We start from the raw sequence: 23,350 nt of genomic DNA, 5'->3' as shown, positions 1-23,350 counted from the left end.
AGTGCTGGGGTGGATTCTCTATATAATACAGCTGTTCTTACAAAGCACTTAATTAAGAAAGCACAATAAGAAACATAACCATTAAATATAATAAAAGAAATGTGTTTGCACATTTAACCTTTCCAATTTCTCTCCCTTCAAAAATTGAAATACACACTTTAAACAATATAAATAATGTCATTATCGTAAAGAGACTGTGAAATTTATTTACGATAAAATACAATATACACCTATTATCACACACCATGTAATGTGAAGCAAATTACAATGTATCCTGGAGTGTCAATCACTTTTAAAGCAATATTGATGAACATCACAGTTAAACTATTTATGTTTGATGTTTTTTTCCTGATCTACTGTTTATTAACATGCTGATTAATATTCAAAATATTTTTGAATGATAAGTAACAATAATTGAAGGCATTTCCAGAAAACGTTGAACTCACAAAACATCAAAATTTTGAACTAGTGATTTAAAAGCACTATCCAGTTAGACTTTTTAGAGAAAACATGCTATTTAGGTGATGTCAGCAATGAAGTGTTGATGAAGAACGGAAAGAATAAATTTATATCCTAAAGATTATTTTTAATCTATTGATAAAGTAGCATACAAATTCTTTTCTGTTATATATGCTAAGATAAAAATTCATGAATCACTCCTCGTCCGGAAATATAATTCCAATAACAGTACTTATTGGTTCATAAACAATTTCCTTCCAATACGAAAACCTTTCCATCGTACAAGGAATTTTTTCAGAGAACTGAGACAAGGATTGAATCATTGTTCTTCTGAAGATCACTTGGAGCATGTATGATGTGTGGAATCTCTGTCGACCACTCTTGTCTGTATACATTGCCTTGTTCCCAGTATCAATATATCACACTGTCTTTATATCAATATGTCTCCATCAATCCTCAAGAAACTCTTCATCCAAATTCACATCCTAGAACAGAAAAAGAACCTCGAGTATTAAATTTACCATTTTTACACTTTTTAACAGCCAACTTACATAAACTACAGCATGCGAAATGTAATACTGTATACCTGGTAATTTTCACCCCTGTTTAATTTGCGCCATTTTCGCACTTTGATGATAGGGCGAATTTAAGATGACAGCGAAAATTTCAAGATCAATTGCAGGATTTACAAGTTATCGTACATAGACTAATTGTTGTCGGATCCAAAACATACCCTCGTAGTTTTCAAGTGTGTTTTATTCTATACAATTACAAGCAACACGTGTTATATATTTACAATAAATTTACAAAATAATGTATTGTTTTTTATTCCAATCTATACATGTGAAATAAAATCTAGATCTAAATCTAGACCTAGTCAATTTACAATATCACGTTGAGTTAAATCGAGAATATGGGCTAAGCCAGCGTACTAGGTTTAGTATACAGTATTTGATTTAAAAAAAAACCTCTAAATACTAAGTAACTTTTAAAGTTCAGTCATTTTTAAAATGATGCACACAAAATAGCATCAAATTCTTGCCATTGTGAAGACTTATTTTATGAGTTCACTGTCGCTTGTGGCTTCCATCGATGACAAATGAACAAGAGAAAACACTGGTTAGTAATTAGTCACGGCACGGTGAACTTACCACTCATCATGTTTGCTTAAAATTGACCATGCATACCTGATACTATTTGAATCAATATAGGACAAAAGTAAATCTAAACACAGGTAAACGTTGTATATTTCACACCTGATTACATTTCACACCTCAGCGGGATATGCAAAGAAAAGAAAATGGGGGAACTCGATAAATCCCGAGTGTTCAGAGTGCAATTGTATTGAGAATTCCGAACGGAATTTTCCGATTGTAAAAGCAGTTTAGGGCAAAATTAAAATGGGCCGAATATCTTTTGTGTTGCTCAAGGGCAAAAATAACCAGGGGCGAACAATACCAGGTATACAGTAATAACAACTATAACTGTATTTTCATTTTAATTGTGATATTATTTTCATGAAGCGAAACTGACTTACCGTATATAGTATCACATGTGTGTGGTGTATATAATTTTTTTGGTTTTGACAGCAAAATTAATTTAGTTGAAATATGAGACTGCAATTTCTTAAGATACCCCATTAACATACCTATCTTTAAATGGCATGAAATTCAAACTGTGAAAGAAAGTGAACTCAAAATATTTCACGCTCTACTGTTCTATATTTCAGCCCCCTTTTCACACAAAGACTAAACAATGATTGTGCTAATTGAATTTAACCGCATTAATCTTCAAATAGGTAATCTAAAAAGAGGCTCAAAGGACCTATATTGCTCAACTGCTTCTAATGTAACTTGTAAGTTGACTTAGCTCATTAATGCAGATGCTATACTGATTACCACATCATAAGTACAATTATTTTATTTTAGTACAACTGGTGACCTAAAAAGTAGGTCAAGGTCATTCATTTGAACAAACTTGGTAGCCGTATGCCCCAGCATGCTTCATGCCCTTTATAAGGACTCTGGGGCTCTTTATAATAAGACCTTTCAAGATTTAGGCACATTTGGCCCCTGTGACCTTTAAGGCAGGACAAGGTCATATTCGATCAAACTTGGAAGCCCTTCACCCCAGCAGGCTACAGGCCTAATACCAGTACTCTGGGCCTCTTTGTCATTAAGCAGTTATTTCAATGTAATACCAGTACTCTGGGCCTCTTTGTCATTAAGCAGTTATTTCAATGTAATACCAGTACTCTGGGCCTCTTTGTCATTAAGCAGTTATTTCAATGGAAAGGTTTACTTGTCCTTCGTACAGGTGAGCTAAAAATGGGTAAAAAACTCTCACTAGTGGTATCACTTATCATTTTATGTTACTCTTTCATAAGATCTTAATATCTCTTTTTGTGAATTAATTATTTGCATATCTTAATGATAGCAGCTTTGGTTTTTCCTGACTAGGGGATTTGATGCTGTAGATTGTGAGCTTGAGGACCGGTCAGGGCATAAGTCAAAAACTGTCTATGTTATAATATATATTCAGAGTTCAAATACAGTCGAATTTGTCCGAACGACCATCTCTATTTAGCGACCCTCTGTTCTAAGCGACCATTTCAATTCCTCCCGAGCGTTTTCGATTTAATACGATTTAATACGATAAATAATGGATGCAGGCTGTAAGCCTCTATGTCCATATCAATTGATATTACAATGTTTACAATGTGATATACATCTGGTGTGCAATGAGTTAATTTGTCCTTTTTCATATATATACACAAGTTATTTGTTGGTATTATCCCAGTGATTGTCCAGTGCAGTCGCTATATATTTTAACTCTATTAAGCGACCCTCTCTTTACGCGACCAGCGACCACAATTTTTCGTTCCCGTGATGAAAATAACTCTCCAATAAGCGACCAGAAGTCTCCAAAATGCCTTACATAACCATTTTCGCCTTAATCACACCCAAGTATTTTTACTTTTCGTGCTAAAGGACGGGAGATGAAGCGAAGTGACCGTCTGGAATTCTGACGATTTTCAGACGTTTTATATACGATATATCAATTTGCATACGAAATATAACAATGAAGGAATGCATAAACAGTTAACTTACTGTTAAATCGTGATTTGTTATCTTTTTTGAGACATTAAAACAGATATTTGCCAGTGAAAAAGTCGCCGTTTTTAAAGTAGGAAATGCAGGAACGTAAATAATAATCGGAGCGGAAATCCGGACCAAGATTTCAGGAATTAAAAAAAAATATATAAATAATTTGAAAGTAATCTAATTAACCAATGAAATATACTTCTCATGTTAAATCGATTTATTTTGCTATGCTGAAAGAATTTCAAAAAATACATATAGTGATGAAAAATTAGCACAGTAATAATTATTAAAAAAAAAAATACACAAAAAAATAAAAAATAAAATTGTTTTGTTTTATTCAAAGTGGTGGTTCATTTTTCATATATATTATGAATCATTATTGCCAATTTATAAAGCGAATAAAAAGCTTATGAACATTTATTAAATTTAAGATACCATCTCTATTAAGAGACCACTCTCCATTAAGAGACCGTTTTTAACTTCCCTTGAGTGGTCGCTTAATACAGATTCGACTGTACATAAAGTGTTTGTTGATCCGGTAGTTGAAGATTTGAATATCCTGTATAATTGAACTAACAATGCATAACTTAACTGTATATAATAATTCCTTATATAAATATGAAAATAAATTCTTATGAAACTGTAGGATTTACAAACATATTTTGTGAACTGTACATGTGTTGTTTGGAAACTTGTTAGCAGTTAATCTTTTTTATAGTAGAGCACCTTTATCAGTTAATATTATCAATTACTCGTTAAAACTTAAATCTGGGAAAGGCTACAAATCATTATCTTAAGAAAAGAAACCATTGCAAGGGAATGACTTGTCATTCCACAATGCAGTATAATGTTAGTATTTTGTTTCACCTGCAAAATAAATCTTCATGACAAATGCTCGTGATATTCACACACCATCCCACTCAATAAATAACAGGTTTACGTAGTGATAACTGATACAAGCTGTTAACATGATTCATGGAATTATCACAGGTGTGCGTCACAAGCTGTCAGGGAGGATATAGCATTAGTAGATATCACAATCAAATGTTAAATGATCCGTAAGTATTTTAGTCAGGTGTAAACTGACAAATGTAGAGGACACATGTACAAAATATTCGAAAACTTATATCTTTAATGCCACATCTGCTATGCTGATTATATCCGGCATTGAACGTATAATGTATAATCTCTAACTTAAAGTTGAATTAAGCCAAAAAACGCTTTAGTCCAAATCATGTGAAAATTCGCTTTTCCTCCTAAAACAGTCTCCTTAATTTCCCAATATCCATAATGTATTGTATGCTACAGCAGTTACTATACAATATTAAACCAATATTCCAAATACCAGTAATTAAGTGAAAACACATTATGAATATTCTTTAAAAAAAATAAAACTTCACTAAATTGATGTTAACTTCCACATCAGACACCAAGTATTAGCAACCTGGTGTTAAAAGCAGGTTATATAATGAGGCAATTCAATAATGGAATCAAAAACTTCAAATTTATTCATATATACTAGTAGTCCAACCTAGAATTTTTCAAATAGTTTTGAGTCCACAACATTTAAGCCAAGTTAGTGATCAACACAGAAATTCTTCCCATACTGTCATCTGCAGTTAAGCGACGCACTACACCTTGACCATCAAGTGAGACCCTACTCCTTGACCATCACGTGAGACCCTACTCCTTGACCATCACATGAGACCCTAGATGCTCATCACCTTGACCATCAAATGACACCCATCACCATGACCATCAAGTGAGACCCTACTCCTTGACCATCACCATGACCATACACCTTGACCATCACGTGATACCCTACTCCTTGACCATCACCATGACCCTACACCTTGACCATCACGTGAGACCCTACACCTTGACCATCACGTGAGACCCTACACTTTGACCATCACATGAGACCATAGATGCCCATCACCTTGACCATCAGGTGACGCCCCTCACCTTGACCACCAAATGACACCCTACACCTCAACCCCCAAGCGACATCCTACATCTAAACCAAAGACCACCATACATATTTACAATGGAGTCTAAAGTGGGGATGTGACCTTAATCTATTGAAGGTTTCATGAAACAAAGCTATTTTATCCTCCCCTTTTATAATGTAGGGACATTCAAACCAACATTTAAATCTCAACCCAGAAAGAGCCTATTTTCAGCTGAGAAATGTGGTTTTACAAAGCATGCATGTATGTATATTCTCATTATAATGTTAGTTGTTACTTTTTAGAAAATTACAAATCAAAACAACAACAAAACATTTAAATTGAGTATGATGGTCCATTCAATTTCAATATGCAGCAAAAACACTGACAGATCAGCAGTGGGCCTGCTGTGTGGCTATATATCCCCAAACTTCCCTTAACCCATTTCACCGTGACCTTGACCTTTGGTCAGTTGTCTCCTTGTTTAATTCTGATCAACTTTGCTTATGAGTATCATAATAAAATATTCATCGGACAGTGAGAAGAATTTGACCTCCTTTGACCTACTAACCTTGACCTTTGATCTTGTGACCATGGCTTTTGGTCAGTTGAATTTGTATCATAACAAAATATTTATTAGTGAAAAGATACAAATTTGACATGGACCTTTGGAATAACTGACCTCAATCTTTGACCATTTGACCTCATCTTTTGGTCAGGTTTTTTTTGTATCATTCCAAACAACTTTGCTTGATAATGTCACAACAAAATATTCTCCAGTCAAGAGATCTAGTATTCGTGTGAAGGGTTGTACAAAATTTGAACCAAGGGCTTTGCATCCAATCACCTTGATATTTTACCTTGAATTTTGACCTCAGTATTTTTGTAAACTTAACATCTTGACCGAATTTCATGTATCAGTCAACAAATATTTAAGATATCAGCCGCAAACTAAATTTGTGGACAGAAGGACGGGTGGACTTATTGATTACTAAGCTATAGGATACCTGTATCTCTAATACAACAGACAGACAGATAACTATTATAGGATACCTGTATTTCTAATACAACAGACAGACAGATAACTATTATAGGATACCCGTATGTCTGATACAACAGACAGACAGATAACTATTATAGGATACCCGTATGTCTAATACAACAGACAGACAGATAACTATTATAGGATACCTGTATCTCTAATACAACAGACAGACAGATAACTATTATAGGATACCTGTATCTCTAATACAACAGACAGACAGATAACAATTATAGGACACCCCTATCTGATACAGGGCCCTAATAAGCATATTGTATAGAAGTTGTTATACATACATATCTTTATTAGTAACAAGTTAAAGTAAAAGCATTCAAATCTGTTATGTATTATTGTTAAATCTGGCCAATTAAAGTGTTAAAATCTGTTTTGTATAATTGCTGAATGAATATGGTCAATAAAGTTATTTATCTGCTTTGTATAATTACTAAATCTGGCCAATAAAAGTATTAAAATCTGTCTTGTATAATTGCTATCTCTGACCTATGAAAGTAAATTGTGTTTACCAATTCTTGTCAGTGGTTTTACTATCGAGCTTGATTTTTCAATGGCAAATAAAAGTAAGCCAAATGGAGTTCAAATGTGACACAGATATGATTACACTCATACTTTTATTGGATTGATTGATTGAAATTTATCAACATGAAATGTTATAAATCACATACAACTAGAAGCATTCAAACTAAAACAAAATGCACCTAAACACCAAAAGTAAAAGGATATGTAGAAATCAGTCATACAGTGACCCTCTTACCTCATCAATTTGTTAACTCTTTGTCATCTACTTCCTAAAATCAGAGCCATTAATGAAATTTTTAATTCCAAAATGAGGACAAACCAAAGCCACAGTAATTGTTAAGCACCAAATTATATAAAGAAAATTAAATGATAACCAAAAGCCCCGCAAAACATTATGAAATGAAAACAATAAAGCAATGAAAGTTACAGTAAAGCATTTAGTTATTTTAAAGAAAATTGGTTTACTGATAACAGTATAAAAGATGTTTTGTTAAAAGCCATCCTCACATCTTTCACACAACTAACATCATTAATTATAACAAAAGTACTTTGTTTAATTAAATGTAATCACCTACATGAAAAAGCCGAAAATATAAAAAAACAAAAAACAAACAGAAAGTGCTTCAGATTTGTTAGCGTTATTTCAGTGAAGCCAATTAAAACTTACCACTGAGTCCAGGTTATCTATGTTGAGGTTTTCCAAGGTCCAGTTCTAATTCTTGTTCAATGTCTGCCATGTCTGCACTGGATAATTGTCCATCCTGTGTTGGAGCGTCAGCTGGCTGCTCCGAGGGTTTTTGGGCTGCAACGGGTTCCTGTTTTAATAGAAGTAAAGAAATAAAAATACTTTTTTCTATTATTTTTTTATTATCATTTCAGTTTCCGTAATTGGCTTTTATGTTACTTTAAGTGATTAGCTTAGCTGTAGTCATCCCTGAAAAGTGAAGGTTTAACTTTAAATACCAGTTTTCCAATAAATTACACTTGCTCAAAAGAACTCAATAATTATAGTTTAAAGTAATAGTGTTACAAGGTTCTAAGTCTAACAGACTGAGACAGGAGACAAAATCTATAACCTCCTCCAGTGTACTGGTAGGGGACTATCAATAGCTACTGTCAGTATTGAAGTCTATTTACAGTGACAGATGGAGACAAAACCTATCACCTCCTCCAGTTTACTGGTAGGGGACTAAAAATAGCTACTGTCCGTATTAAGTCTATTTACAGTGACAGATGGAGACAAAATCTATCACCTCCCTCCAGTTTACTGATAGGGGACTAAACATAGCTACTGTCCGTATTGAAGTCTATTTACAGTGACAGATGGAGACAAAATCTAAAATTCCCTCCAGTGTACTGGTAGGGGATGAATAATAGCTACTGTCCAAGTCCAGTAGAGTAACTTCTAGTCCAGGTTGGGTCTAACTGGAAGTGGCAGTAAAATGTTACCTGTGGTTCAGGGGCTGATGCTTCCTCAAACTGTTCATCTTCATCTTGTACTCCACTTGGTGTGAAGTTGAATGCTCCCCTTTCTTCAGCCTGATTCATCTCCTCCACTGGTACACGACTCGTGTTAAGCTACAGTATATACACAAAGGTTATCTAATTAGTAAATTCAGATTTACGATATATATGTAATACAAATATAAAAGTTCCAATAACAACTATTAAATACATTAAGGGTAAAACCATGTCCATATTTAACATATTGTTATGAAGTAAAACAAATCCGAAATTTGGAAAAACCTTTAGTATTTTAAACCCCTATACCAAATTTCAGGTATAACAAAATATTTTAAGTTAACTGGCCGGGTTAACCGGCTGTAAGAAATTTCTGATTGTCTAATACTCTGACTGGAGTTGTACATCCCTCCATATTTTACCGATGACATAATACTTCTGATTGGTCAATATTCCAATTGGAGTTAGGCATCTCTCCTTATTTACAGATGACATAATACTTCTGATTGGTCAATATTCCAACTGGAGTTAGGCATCTCTCCTTTTTTACCGATGACATAATACTTCTGATTGGTCAATATTCCAATTGGAGTTAGGCATCTCTCCTTATTTACAGATGACATAATACTTCTGATTGGTCAATATTCCAATTGGAGTTAGGCATCTCTCCTTTTTTACCGATGACATAATACTTCTGATTGGTCAATATTCCAATTGGAGTTAGGCATCTCTCCTTATTTACAGATGACATAATACTTCTGATTGGTCAATATTCCAACTGGAGTTAGGCATCTCTCCTTATTTACAGACGGTAAAATACTTCTGATTGGTCAACATTCTGACTTATCAGATGTTTTTTCGAGTCCTAAAAGAGGTAGACTTTAATAGAATAGACCAGACATATTGTCCGTCACAGTTGCCACTTACCGGCACACTTGGGTAACTATTGGCGGGGAGGAGTTGTGACCGTTGTGGCCGTAGATATTGTTCAGTCTTCAGCGCCTCCTTAAGTCCTGGAAACAGGTTTTCATACTCGCCAGGGTCTGCCAGAGAACTTGCGGCTTTCTGGTTCACTTTAGACAACTGCTCCCTCCACAATTCTACTACTCTAAAACATCACCAATAAGATACTTAAGTCGACATACATCAGTTTTTCAGTTCATCAGACTTAGATTTACACAAATATTATTATATCCTAATGGTATAACATCCTGTCATCAGTATCATATCATAACCTACATACACCAAGCTACTTCCATCATTTATTTAACACCTAGTAGATCTATGATTGGATACAATTCTCCATTCTTTCACCATGGTACATGGTATAAATCCGAATATGATTGAGAGGTTCATCTTGTAAATTAACCTTTTTATTTCAAAAGTGGTCAAAAATTACCTTTGACCCTTAAAGTTGATCCAGAACCACCAAAATCTAAATAGATGTTACATGATATCATGAGAAAATGGTGTATGAATTCAACTCATTGTGGAGTTCATGACATATCTTGTACACAAGCTTTGTGCTACGGACACCGACGCTATCATTCATCACCCACTCACATGTACACATGCAGATACACAGACAAAACAATTACTATAATATTACCCTGTACTAGAAAGGTGTATAATAAATAATAATGATTTGCCGTTTTATAGACCATTATATAACAACAACATGTAACTGTCTTCAAGCAATTCAGAAACAATCATCAATGGATACTGACAGGGCCTTTAGCAACCAGCCAATGTCTATCTCAACTCCCCGGGGCGGATACAGTCGGAGCTGTCATTTCGGCGCTAACAGATTAAACACAACCTTTCTTGCACTGCCGCTATGCACTCAAATTGGCACAACTCTACACTTAAAATGTGAGAATATGAATTGGAACAAGTATTGCTAAACCTTCACACTTGTATTTACCTTGATACTTGGCTGGGCAGGTAGGTCCTAGCAAAGAAGGCTGCCTCAGGAATCCGTTCTGTCCTTATCAATACTTCTAAACACTCCTCTAGTCTATAAATAAAGTACAGTTGTGACAAAAAATATATAAGTAAATGTAAACAATAAGTATGGGGAAAAAAAAATCATAGATTTAATATGATAGAATTCCAAAATTTACCAACTTTTTGTAATTTCTTTAAGGGAGGTTCAACTGTTGAAAATGTTCATGTCTCAGAAAAGTACCTTAGTTTATCATATTACTCCTTTTGACAAACAAATTCAGTAAAACAACATTTCTTTTCGTGATTAATTAATCTCCTTCATAAACAGTTGGTCATTAAGACAAGTCTATTATTCAGAAATATCATATTGATACGAATTATACTTAATGAAATATAGTTGGTATGAAAGTCTATTCAAGAGTATCACATTGATACAGACTTACACTTGCTAAATATAATTGGTATGACAAGTCTTCAGGAATATCATATTGATAAAGATTTATAATCACTAATTATAGTCAATTCAGGAATATCATATTGATAAAGATTTATAATCACTAATTATAGTCAATTCAGGAATATCATATTGATACGGATTCAGACTTACTTTCCCAGTACAAAGTTAGAGATGAAAGCTACATTGTTTTGACCAGCATTTGCTGCAGTTTCACCGAGTCTGGCCACCATCTGACTGTTTCCTGCTGAACTGGCAAGGAGAAGTAGACCCCCAAAGTCCTGTGCTTGGTGTAAACATTCCTGGGCTAGTCCAAACTCACACTTACTAATCGCCAACTCTGCCAGCTGTTTCCATTTCTGTTCTGCCTGAAATGTGGGAGAGGAATTAACTTATTTGTCTGTTACTTCCTCCTTTAAAGTCTTGTACAGTCCATCAATGAAGTAATGTGATCTGGGCCATACACAGTACACCATAACAAAGATATCATCTTAATGATATGATATGCAATATACAAAGCCATTCAATTAAAGTTGTCAGTGCAAGTTAAAAAGCTTCCAAGTTTCAGTATTCAGAAATCGTTACATATATTCAGAAATTCTTAGAATTACTTGTTTTGGAGTCCTCTCATATTTAAGTCCTTAATACCCTACCTCAGACTCCTTAGCTATTTGGTAAGCAATCTTCAGATCTCCTAGTTGTACAGCAAGTTCAAACTTATGTTCAGAATCACATGTTACTGCTAGAGCTTGAGACTTAAATCCCTGGAAAACAACAAAGATATTTTCACTCTCACAAAACAGTAAAACATATGTGGAAAATGCTGAATTAATATTTTTTCAGAATAAAATTAAACCATTATTTTCATGATTATTTCTTAAAATAACAAGATTTGAAAAATATTTAACTGGCAACAATGAAAACATCACCAAACCTGTTTTTCGAGGAAGTGTGCCACCCTTGTTCGATGTTCTCTGGGAACGGTAGGTAGAACCTTATCTGCCGTCTCAAAGTCTCTCCTCATCACGGAAGTTTGGTACTCCAGTACCGACAATAACAGTGAATAGCTGACAACATTTAATTCCTTATCACCGAGGTACAGTCTGTTGTCCTTGGGAATGTATCCTAACAGGTACATCATCCTGTAATAGTAATAAACAGAACATGAGTCGCTGTTATACATGTACATACTGTGTATATTTTGCAAGGATTTCATATATTCAGTCACTTTGATAATTTTTTTTGTACATAATACAAACATTATCTGATATCACGGAACACAAGGGTATTCAAAGAATTACAATGACTTTTCTACAGCATACTGTAAATCACTTAAGATTTCGTGATTGACTCTCCTAGAATATCAAGGAGAAAATAAATTCCACATGTAATGTAAATGATTTACAGTGTTCTGGAGATAACCGATGAGCTCAGCATATATATTGGCTGATATTACTTGACACAATTTTCAAGCAACTACAGATCTTTCTTGATGCATTCCAATGACCCTTTTGAAAGTTTCTGTTAAACTAATCTCAGCTGATATTATGGATTGAAAGCTCTGTTGCTTGGTGATGTCCAGAATCTACATTACCATCTACTTGGCAATATCACAATGTACATTACATATTACTTTTCATGAATACCTTGTAGTTATTTGCTCCCTATCAAACTATTCACTACATGACTCTCTGCCCAGATATTGTACATACTGGACATTTAATTAATCATTCTTTAACTTCAGTTTAAGCACGGTATTACAATGAACAGAAAAGACAAAGGGAAATAGGAACACATGTAATAGACTAAACATTTGATTCTTAAATGACAAACACTTTTATTAAATAACATCAAAACCTCATTAATATGAAATTGATATTAATAAATGACAGTTACTATTACCTATCTAAGTGAGCTACTGTGACGATCTCTCCTCCCACGTAATAGTTGAGTCTGTTGACACTGTTGGTGTAGATAAAACAGTCTCCAACCCAGATACCAGTCTTCACTGTCTCCTCAATCTCTCCCACCACCTACAAATATATCACAGGTCTGAATTACAACAAGATACTTTTCAGTTAACAGATCTAAAGTCAATACTTTCATGATATGTTGACTGTGATGCTGCTGTTGCTGCCATTGCTGCCAAGAAAGTGACACTCTGAAATCTTGTGTAGCAATGTTTCGTCACAGGGGAGACAACATAATAGAAGAAAAAATCATGTTCTATTCTTTTCATGAACTCATGAAAAACAAGCATGCTGGATATTGCTAAAGCAATACATTTCTCACATACTTCACAGGGTCATCCTGTGGTTGCCAGGGAAAATATAAATCTATCACCTCTAAAATATACACCAGTCCCATTTTCTGAATGTTGGCCAGGCTATAAACGACTGCCCTTGACAATCAAAATGGATTAAAATCACTATCGTCAATTAAGGATTATAATGTATTAAACCGATAGAATTATTGTAGGGGTTATTCCAGTAAATATCTAACCAATTGGAGGTATCCCGGTTTGTCAAACAGGAACCACCAAAAGAAGAGATTTAATTCAAACAGCACCATATGATATGTTGCATTTTCTCCAGCATCCACCAGGTATAGAATTCCCTTGAGTCCTCCATTAGAACATATGTTTTACTGGAATAGTCCTAAACATGCCTTGTGATTCCAACTCAATTTTTAACCCTTTCAGCCTTTAGAAACTTAAGTGGACTCTGCCCTTCTTTCATAATTTGAAGTCCAATATGGTCAAAAGGGGTGAAAGGGTTAATACATACACATATATGCCAGTCTACAAATGTATGCTCCTGAGAAATAGAGAAAATGGATGTTACATTCATCTTCATTCTGGAATACTCATTTGTATTTAATGTAAATGTTACTGATGAGGTAGTAAACATACATCAAATGCCTCCTCAATTCCATCCTCTGTGATGTCCTCTTTATTCTCCTTAGCCTTCTCCACTGCCTCAGGATTGTACTTGAGGATAAAGAACGAGTCGTCTGTACATATACACACCAACTCACCGTTCTCACTCCACGACACCTAAAACATTCAGAAAATATACTCATTAAATATTGATCACAGGGAATATGAAAACGAAATCTTTTAAACTCGCGTTGTCAGCTTTAAGCAGCAATCCCACTTTTGAAATAAATGTGGTGAAATATGACTGAATATTTAACACAATAATACAGTATTGTGATTGTGGTCATTAGCAAGAATATCCAAACAATATGTTGCATAATTAATGTTAATATGTTCATATTGTGCGCAGTTATGTATTTGAGTTCCATTTTCAGAAAAAATAGGAGGTATTGTTTTTTTAGTTTTCTTTTCAATGTTTACCTTTAACTGCAAGGTAGCTGAATACTCCAGCATTTAACAATAAAAATCTGTAACTTAAAACTATGTTATATCCTTTAGATGAAATCATCCGTCAGATTTGACAACATTTGACTGACACATTGTTTACAATACATCGCAATAGGCCTAGTCAGCATGGAAATGGGAGTGGTCCCATCTATGATATTTGTACAAACAAATAATTCATCCTTCTTTGTGTAATCAATTGGCTCATGATTTTCACGTATGTATGATCTTTTATGGTATCTTTACACAACGTATACAATGCTGATAAGGCCCAATTATAATAAGATTGATGGGAAAGCTGAACGCAAGTGTAGGCTATGTAATGTAACACTGGCCGCCATTTGGTATATAGAAAAATTCTGTTGTCGGTTTTCTGGTCACTATTTTAATATCATTGAAATACACATGTCAATAGGATCACTTGTGCAGTGCAGACGCAGTTTTCACAGTCAGGTCATAATTTATAGGGCCAGTTGGTTATGTGACTGCCGCACACAATCTGGGCATTAGTGTTATCTTGCCGAATTGCATATGCCTTATGTTGCTTTCATAAATAAACATGTTGAAAGTCATAAGTGTCAGGCAAAAATTATTAAGGTGATTTAATTAGAATTATGAGTTATCATTTCATGTTTGTCAATTGAGCCATTTTACATCGTGATGCACCTGAGTATGACAAGTTGCTCAAGCGAGATTGTAAGCATGTGTGAAATGTGCGACTCAACAAAGATAAATACTTGTAATTGCTGATAAATAGATACACAATTTCAAGGAATTAAACATAAAAAACAGCTATACATTTTCTTGACTATTTGTTCATTATTCACTTTTATATTATTATTTTAAGTATTAAATCATAATCCTATAATGACGATTACAAATCTCAAATCACATTCATGACATCCATGCATCTGACTAGCAAAGGCTTGTTCCTGTGTTTAGTGCGAAGTGGATTTTTTCACTTGTCATATTTTGAAAAAAGGTGCGTGCTATATAAGCAAGTTTAAGGTAGGTATAAAATATGAATTCATGTTTATACTTACAAACTTTGGTGTTATTTCAATTCTCCTGATGAGATCTGTGGAGTCCCACTCATAGAAAGCCAGGCCACTGACTGACCGTACACCGAGCATGTGACCCCCGTATATCCCTAAACAACATACCGTAAATATATACATATAATAACATGTATCATTATAAGCCAGGCCACTGACTGTCAGACCGTACACCGAGCATGTGGCCCCGTATATCCCTAAATAACATACCGTAAATATATACATATATTAACAGTTAGGGCAGGTAGTGATGAATCTAAGCAAAAAGTGCTGATCATTGATAATAACTGAAAATGATTAAGAAAATCTGTTCGAGAACATCAGAGCTTAAAACCAACAATTAGTCAGTGTGAAAATTTAAAGGCAGATTACAACAAATTAGGACATTTTCTGATCTCGTACAGCTCAGAAATACCCTTTTTCACATCAGTTGGTTTATTCAGAAGAACTTGCTGACTTGAAAGTCGTTTATTTTGCATCAAACAAAGAGGATCTTACTGTCACTGAACTTGTATCCATCGTAACACACAAAACATGATGGATATAGGTCATCCTGACTCTTTCAGTCAGACAACTTATATAAGATAAAATTCAAATTTATATCCCTATCAGTTTTTTCTAAACTGGAACTAATTTTCCATGAATTTCCATGTGTCATGAAGACATAATGCATATGAAAATGAACATCATACCTTCTGCTCCAAAATCTGGTTTGAAGGATTTCTGCTCTTTGAAATTTTTGAAAATTTTGACCATGCTTGTGCTCTCCCTTGTAGCATAGATTGACGAGTCGTTACTCCAGACAAATTCCTGGGCTGACCCGAAGCTTTTGTTCCTCAGGGCCATAGCTGTATATATGATGTATTCACCATCTCCACAAACCACAACAAATCTACAAAAACATTATTTACGTGTATGTCTCTATTAATTTAACATTAACATAAACTAAAATTGTTCATGTCATAGAATTAAATTAAGTATCCCAGTTTTTTTTACTTTAAGGTGTCTGTGTCTTCTGTATTCCATTCTAATTTTTTTTTGCGAGCAATCTATGTAGCGGCCTTTACAATTTCAAATCTAATGCACAGAGGGAAAAAAATAACAATAATTTTCCCTGCCTACACAAAGTGCTATTTACATTACATTTAGATTGAAGGCCACCTTTGGAGGGCAAACCCTGATAAAGTACTACTTACCTTCCATTTGGATTGTGGGCGACATTCTGAGGGTATATTTCACAGCTTCCCATATCTTTGACAGCCAGTGGTAAACGCTCGCCGTCTTTGATCTCCTGTGTCACTGATGGCCTTGATATTTGCTTGTTGGATCTCTGAATGTTTGGCCCAGATGATCTTTCCACTGTTGTCCATCGACATTGCTGGCTCTTCTCGTCCCAGCTAGTGACAAATCAATAAATCTTTACTGCTGCATAGGGCTTTTCATTGTAAGATCATTTTTGTATTCTTAATTCAAAAATTATTTCCCAAGCCAGAGAAAAATTCTGTAATCTGTTTCTGGGTATTTGTTTTCATTAAAACACAATTTCTAGTAATTTTGGCTTTCTGATATATATATATATATAATGCTTCATTGGCTATTGAGAGAACTGAAATTTGCAAAATGTTTCTGGATTTTATTCATCATCATAATTCATATTTTATAACTTTATAACTTGTACAGACACATATTTTCTATGACTAGACAGAATAACTTATTACCGGTACAGACACATATTTTCTATGACTAGACAGAATAACTTATTACCGGTACAGACATGTATTGTATACGACTAGACAATTACTCCTGCCTTTGTTGTATATTTACCTTGATGATAATGCTTCCCTCATCATAGCCGAGGGCGACATTGTTTGACCCCTTCTGACAGGCAATAGTCCACACCCTCTCTAGTCCATAGTTCAGCGTACTCTCCAATCGGTAGGTATTAGCATGCCAGATACGAACTGTCCCTATAAGGAAATGAAAATAAACATTACCGGATTTTTGTTTTTAATGACTCTTGATTTTGGACAACAGCACAAAAACAAACATTTTGCACCACTGCTTTGACCATGCTGTGCAATTGCAGACAATCATACATGTACTTGCTTCTTTATTTTGATAAGATCTTTTAACCAATCGAGTTGAAATAACAATATATATATATATATATCACAAAGGTCTACACTTGGAGAGGTGGATCAATAAGCAACTATGAAAACAAAATATTTAAATCATTTAAATCTCAAGGAAAATAATAACAATTCCGAAAGTCATCCAAATTTGGCTTTTTTCGCCCATATGCTTCATATAATTATAAAGGTAGACATTTCTGTGTTTCTGAATCTTTAGTTTTGTTGTCAGCAACCATATTGAGTTACTAATTTTAATTTAATTACCAAACGCTGTCAAAACAAAACTTACCATCCTCTGACCCTGTCATGATAATAGGTAGCTCAGGGTGGAAAGAAACTGTTGAAATGTTCTGGGCATGTCCCTCCAGCGTCTGTACACAGGTTTTGTTCTGTCAAAACATAAATGATGTTATTGATTCAAACTTGTTTATGTAATTTCCATCTTCCTTCAAGAGAGCATGAGATTTGCTTATCTAGAAAAATGTACTTCTGTTTCTCCATAGAATCATAACTTGGATGCATTTATTACAAATATAATGAAATGTTTGTCTGTGATGAAAGAACTGGAATTTCAGAAAGTATTCAGCAACACTAAAAGGCTTGTAGACTATGAATATGTACCTAAATTCAGTTATGTTAAATCTGGTTTTTGTACAAGAGAAACTAGTATGTAACATGTATACTGAACAAACAGTGAGTCAGATATTGTCTAAGAGGCATTTTCTATCCTGACTCGAACCTTCATTAGGAAAATACAGAAATTATTGTTAAGAAATGTTTTAAAGCTGGTTCGAATAAATAGCATTCTTTTGTAGAGAAATGCTGTAATACAAGTTCGAGTAAGTGGCATTTTACTGTAGAGAATGCTGTAATACAAGTTTGAGTAAGTGGCATTTTACTGTAGAGAAATGCTGTAATACAAGTTTGAGTAAGTGGCATTTTACTGTAGAGAATGCTGTAATACAAGTTCGAGTAAGTGGCATTTTACTGTATAGAAATGCTGTAATACAAGTTTGAGTAAGTGGCATTTTACTGTATAGAAATGCTGTAATACAAGTTTGAGTAAGTGGCATTTTATTGTAGTGAAATGCTGTAATACAGGATTGAGTAAGTGGGCTTTTGATGTATCACTGTAATGTTTGTACTGTTGTATGTTCTGATTACCTGATAATCCCAGATTTTAATAAGTCTGTCATCAGCCCCCGAGATTAGGTATGGTTTGTCTCCGCCAGAGTAATAATCCAGACAGTTAACACCTTTCTCGTGTCCTTCCAGTGTAAAGTTTGGTGTTGGGGAACCCAGCTGCCAGACCTACATAAGGCAAACGTACAACATTTGAAGTATAATCTTCAAGAAGATTTGACAAAATCTACTAGTGTGAATCTTACCCATGTCTAATGGTTTAAAGTTAAGTCTACATGTAGGTTTTAGTGTAAATCTACTGTTATCACTCTTGCCCGTGTATTTCTAAGAAAGTTATGACACCCATCAAAATAAAATCTACTAAACCTGAATATTGATCTCGGTGTAGTAACTATCATTCACTTTACATTTACAATGATATTGTTAACATTATTAATTCATTTATGAAGCACCACATATTAACAAAAGTCAATAAATCTAATAATTAATATCTCATTGCGCAGTTTATCTAAACACAGTCCTATTTGTGAATAAGGACTGATTAAGTCGGACATTCACATATCTCGTCCTTTAATAGGAGTCAATTTCACTGTCCAAATCTGAAGGAGATATCTAAGTAATCCAGCGGTTTATAACCAAACTCAGTAAAGGACTATTCCAAAATCATGTGTTTAAGGGGTGGGAGGCTCTTGTATTAAGATTAGATGGGGCGGTGGAAGAATGCCCCATTTTCCTAGTATTTCTTACGGGTGGTAGGGTCTCCCGATTTTTTTTTTTTTGATGGTTGGTAGGGTCTCCGAAAAAAAAAGCCCAACCCTCATACATAGATGATTTTGGAACAGCTCTAATCACAATTTTATTTTTCATACACATGTACAATATTTATCAGTTCACAAGTCAAAGGGACAAACAAAACTTTACTAAAACGCAGACAGAACAAGGACAATGGGATTTGTTAGCTTTTTCACTGTCAGATTTGTTATAGACATGGGTGGGGTTATTAACAGGCAAAAGTTTTGATAAATATACTAATGTGTCTACAAAAGATTCCCCCATACCTTGACTGTCCTGTCGAGAGATCCACTGGCGAATGTGTTATTGTCCTTGGGATTAATGATGATCTGCATCACATAGTGGGTGTGTCCTTCAAACACCTGGGTACATGTCCACTTCTTCTCCCAATCCCATAACTTGATCAACATGTCGTCTGTAAATAAACACAGTGAATGTTAAATAAAATCATTATGGTACTCAAACATCAAAAAGCATGTTCATCACATGCCTGATTTTGTACAGACAAACAGATGGATGAAACCCACTAAAAAACTTACTAAATTTCAAAAGGAGGGATCATGCCCATTTGTATTAAAATAATTTTCCCTCACAAAATTTGAACAAATGAAGAAACAGAAAGAACCCATTTGTGTATACCCTGGTCATTTCTGTACAGCTTATTGGATGGATGATAACAAATTTGCATTTAACCATCCAAGGTACACGAATCCAGAATCTTTACATATATCTATTATATATCAGGTGTCCAGATATTTTGAAATGTTGCTGTAAAATATATTGCCTATACAAAAATATTGATATGCATGGTTCATAAATATTTTTCATATCAAAATGCAAGCACTTTTCCAGCATTTTTTCACATGCATTGTTTTGTCCGAATTCAGTTACTTTCATGAACAAATCAAATCCATGCACTACGTTTAGAAAATTAAAGCAAAAATAAGATGTCCTTGATTTTTTCTTAAGTCCACATGAAACAAATCATACACTCTCAATAGATCTCAAGGAAAAAAATATGACAATTCAAGCACTTTTCAAGGACTTCTAAGAAAAAAATGAAAATGTTTCAAGCACTGATCTGAAATTCAACCACTTTTCAAGGTCTCTATATGAACCAAGACATATTACTATAATATCAACATTATCATTTATTTCATTTAAGTACAATTTATCAAATGATAACATATGTTTTAAACTGACCACTGCTGCTGAGGATGAATGGCTGTGTTGGATGGACAGCCAGGGACCTGATGTAGTCAGAGTGAGCCTCAAATTGGTGAACTCTTTCAAGTGTGTTGTAGTTAAATGCTCGGATTGTCATGTCATCCTGTGCAAATGGAAATAATTATCAGTTAAAGCCACAAAATTTTATAAATGTCATTGAGGTTTAATTGTATAATACTGAAATAAATGATGAGTGGCCTTTGGATCACTTTTAAATTACTACAAATTATATTTACTTTATGTAATGGATATCATTCAGGATCTTTCACTGTATATAGTAGCAGATTTAAAATTATAGACATGTCTTTCCACCAACAAAAAGCCATGAAATCTTTCCACTTTTAAAAAAGTTTTACAAGCGGGTTATAACGAGAAGGAATCTACCAAAATAGTGAAGTCCCTCCTTGAAAACGCCAAAAAAATTTACAGGATGGAAAAAAGATTACAGGGTCAACCACTACTACCAGGTTAGCAGAATCAGACATTTTTTGTGTCTGATAAAATGAATTGCTGCAATGATCAAGTCAGCACACTTGAAACAACAAATGTCTACTGATAACGGAATATTGGTATTTCCATCTATCAAATAACATTAAAATCCAGAAACAGTGTGTTGTGACTCGTGATATTCTAGTTCTCACTTTAGTTCTCACTTACAGATCCAGTTATTATCCAATTCTTTCTTGGAACAAATCTTGCTGACCTCACAGGCAGATCACATACTTCAAACGATTTTATCAGTTGCTGAAATGAGTTAAAAACAAAATTACACAAAGAAAACTGATTTCAGTGACAAAGATAAAATGTTTATGCAATACAAAAATTATTTAAATTCACTTGTTTAAATGACAAGTAGAAATAACATTTTTGCTCAAAAACATTTGTTTTCAAAACAATTTGAACAATAACAGAAGAATATTTTCAATGTGTAAACTTCTAAACATTTACTTGATCTTGGTAAACATGAGAGAAATATCAATGTGGGCACCATGTACATAAGGTACCCACTCATGAGTTAACCTTTTGATGTCGGTAATTACATATACAATGTATATATATATATACATGTTTGGATGGAATACCTCAAGAAATTGTGATTAAGGTCTTTCATATAAATATTTTTCTAATCAACTAAATTCAACGAGTTGTCAGAAGATAGCATATCTTGTTGAGTGGTTTGAAATTCGTAATTAGTTGTATAAAAGTAGGTAAAAGGTCACAGTCAGCAGGTCCGCAAATGTAGTTCCAATGAAAAGGTCTTGTCACAAGGAATACACATGCCAAATACGAAAGCCCTATCCTGTACAGTTAACATACAGTGGCCAAGGCTTAAGTTTTTTTTAAAAGTAGGTCAAAGGTCATAACCATGATCAGCAGTTCCGCAAATGTAGTTATGATGGAAAGGTCTTAACACACATAGCAAATACCTAAGCTGTATCCTCAAAAGTATTACAACACTTAAACATAGCTGTCTTTGGACAATGCTGATGCCAGGGGTATAGCAATAGCTTCCATGAACTTCATCATGGCGAGCTTACAAGGGTTTCACTGTACAATTTCGCAAGTATTTCACCCAAACATCAAAGATACAGTGCATAATTATATAGATATAATCCTGCATGACAGTTCACAATTTAATAAGAGTTTGATTTACTTGTGATTCATAGTTCCAGATGTGGACATTGCCGTTATACAGACTGGCCAACATCCATGGCTCACTTGGATGCAGGTCTACACATTTTACTCGGTCAGATCTAGCGGACAGTTTCCGCTTGATATCCAAACGAAGCGGCTGAAAAAAAAATCATAATCAAATTATCATTACACCAGAAAAGATGCATGTAATAAATTCAGTTAATATGCATTTCATCTGGAAAATTAGAATTCTTTTAAATTAGAAACACATGTCAATTTTTGGAGAGACTAATCGTAAGTTTTTACAAAACAATGTCAGAGAATTCCACATTTACATATAGTGGTGCGTTATGGCCCTACATTAGACATGGTGTCAGGTCCAGAGTAAACTTGGGCTAGGTTCCATATTTCAAGAGTTTAGTTGCTATAGTGGAGGCATTGATTTAACAATTGTAGCAATGGTAAGGACGTTGAATACACAGGACAAAAACATGGCTTTGTTACCAAGCAAGGTTTTCATTCTGGAAAACTACTGTACTCAGTACAGGCACGTTTTTTTTCTATATAAATGGGCGACTGTTAAAACACCGGTAAGACATATCGTATATGGCAGCTTGAGCTTACTTAATTATGGTATGATGCATTTAGGTAATCTTAGCATTTACTTCAACATGATATAACTAATACTATAAGTTTTTATATAACATTCCCAACGCTGGTCTAGCGTGAAGAACATCTATCTACAAAACACTGATTTTAATACAAAAATATACCCCCCCCCCCCCCCTGCACGTTTGACACATTAGTGTGAAATGAATATAATCAAGTTCAAAGAGTTCGTTTACCAGATAATGGTAACGTGTATCGTTACTTTTTATCTGATGTCTTTCCGCAACCTTACCATCTTTGTCTGTTGTGTTGTTTGCAGGCAGAGAAACTCTGCTGTTTTCAAGACCGTAAAATAAGTGTACGTTTGCTAGAATTACGTGGCTCCGTCCGGCTTCGTGTTTGCCCATGCGTTACCGGAAATC

At 34.3% G+C, this 23,350-nt stretch overlaps 1 protein-coding gene across 1 annotated transcript; it reads right to left on the bottom strand.

Annotated features, from left to right (window-relative positions):
• Window positions 1-703: 703 nt before the first annotated feature.
• Window positions 704-23,342, bottom strand: LOC117345360 (coatomer subunit beta'-like). Its single transcript, XM_033908434.1, is given in 23 exon segments — window positions 704-944; window positions 7,759-7,794; window positions 7,796-7,906; window positions 8,541-8,669; window positions 9,480-9,660; window positions 10,477-10,569; window positions 11,107-11,321; window positions 11,607-11,717; window positions 11,888-12,095; window positions 12,856-12,986; window positions 13,865-14,008; window positions 15,379-15,485; window positions 16,083-16,282; window positions 16,587-16,684; window positions 16,686-16,787; window positions 17,215-17,357; window positions 17,812-17,911; window positions 18,687-18,833; window positions 19,724-19,872; window positions 20,661-20,787; window positions 21,342-21,428; window positions 22,339-22,476; window positions 23,221-23,342. Coding segments are annotated over 23 exon segments (2,796 nt in total). The 5' UTR covers window positions 23,224-23,342; the 3' UTR covers window positions 704-908.
• Between the last annotated feature and the right edge of the window lie 8 nt (window positions 23,343-23,350).

The sequence above is a fragment of the Pecten maximus genome, chromosome 16 (assembly GCF_902652985.1).
Source record: "Pecten maximus chromosome 16, xPecMax1.1, whole genome shotgun sequence".
Lineage (NCBI taxonomy): Eukaryota > Metazoa > Mollusca > Bivalvia > Pectinida > Pectinidae > Pecten > Pecten maximus.
This window is presented reverse-complemented; position numbering and strand designations above follow the sequence as displayed.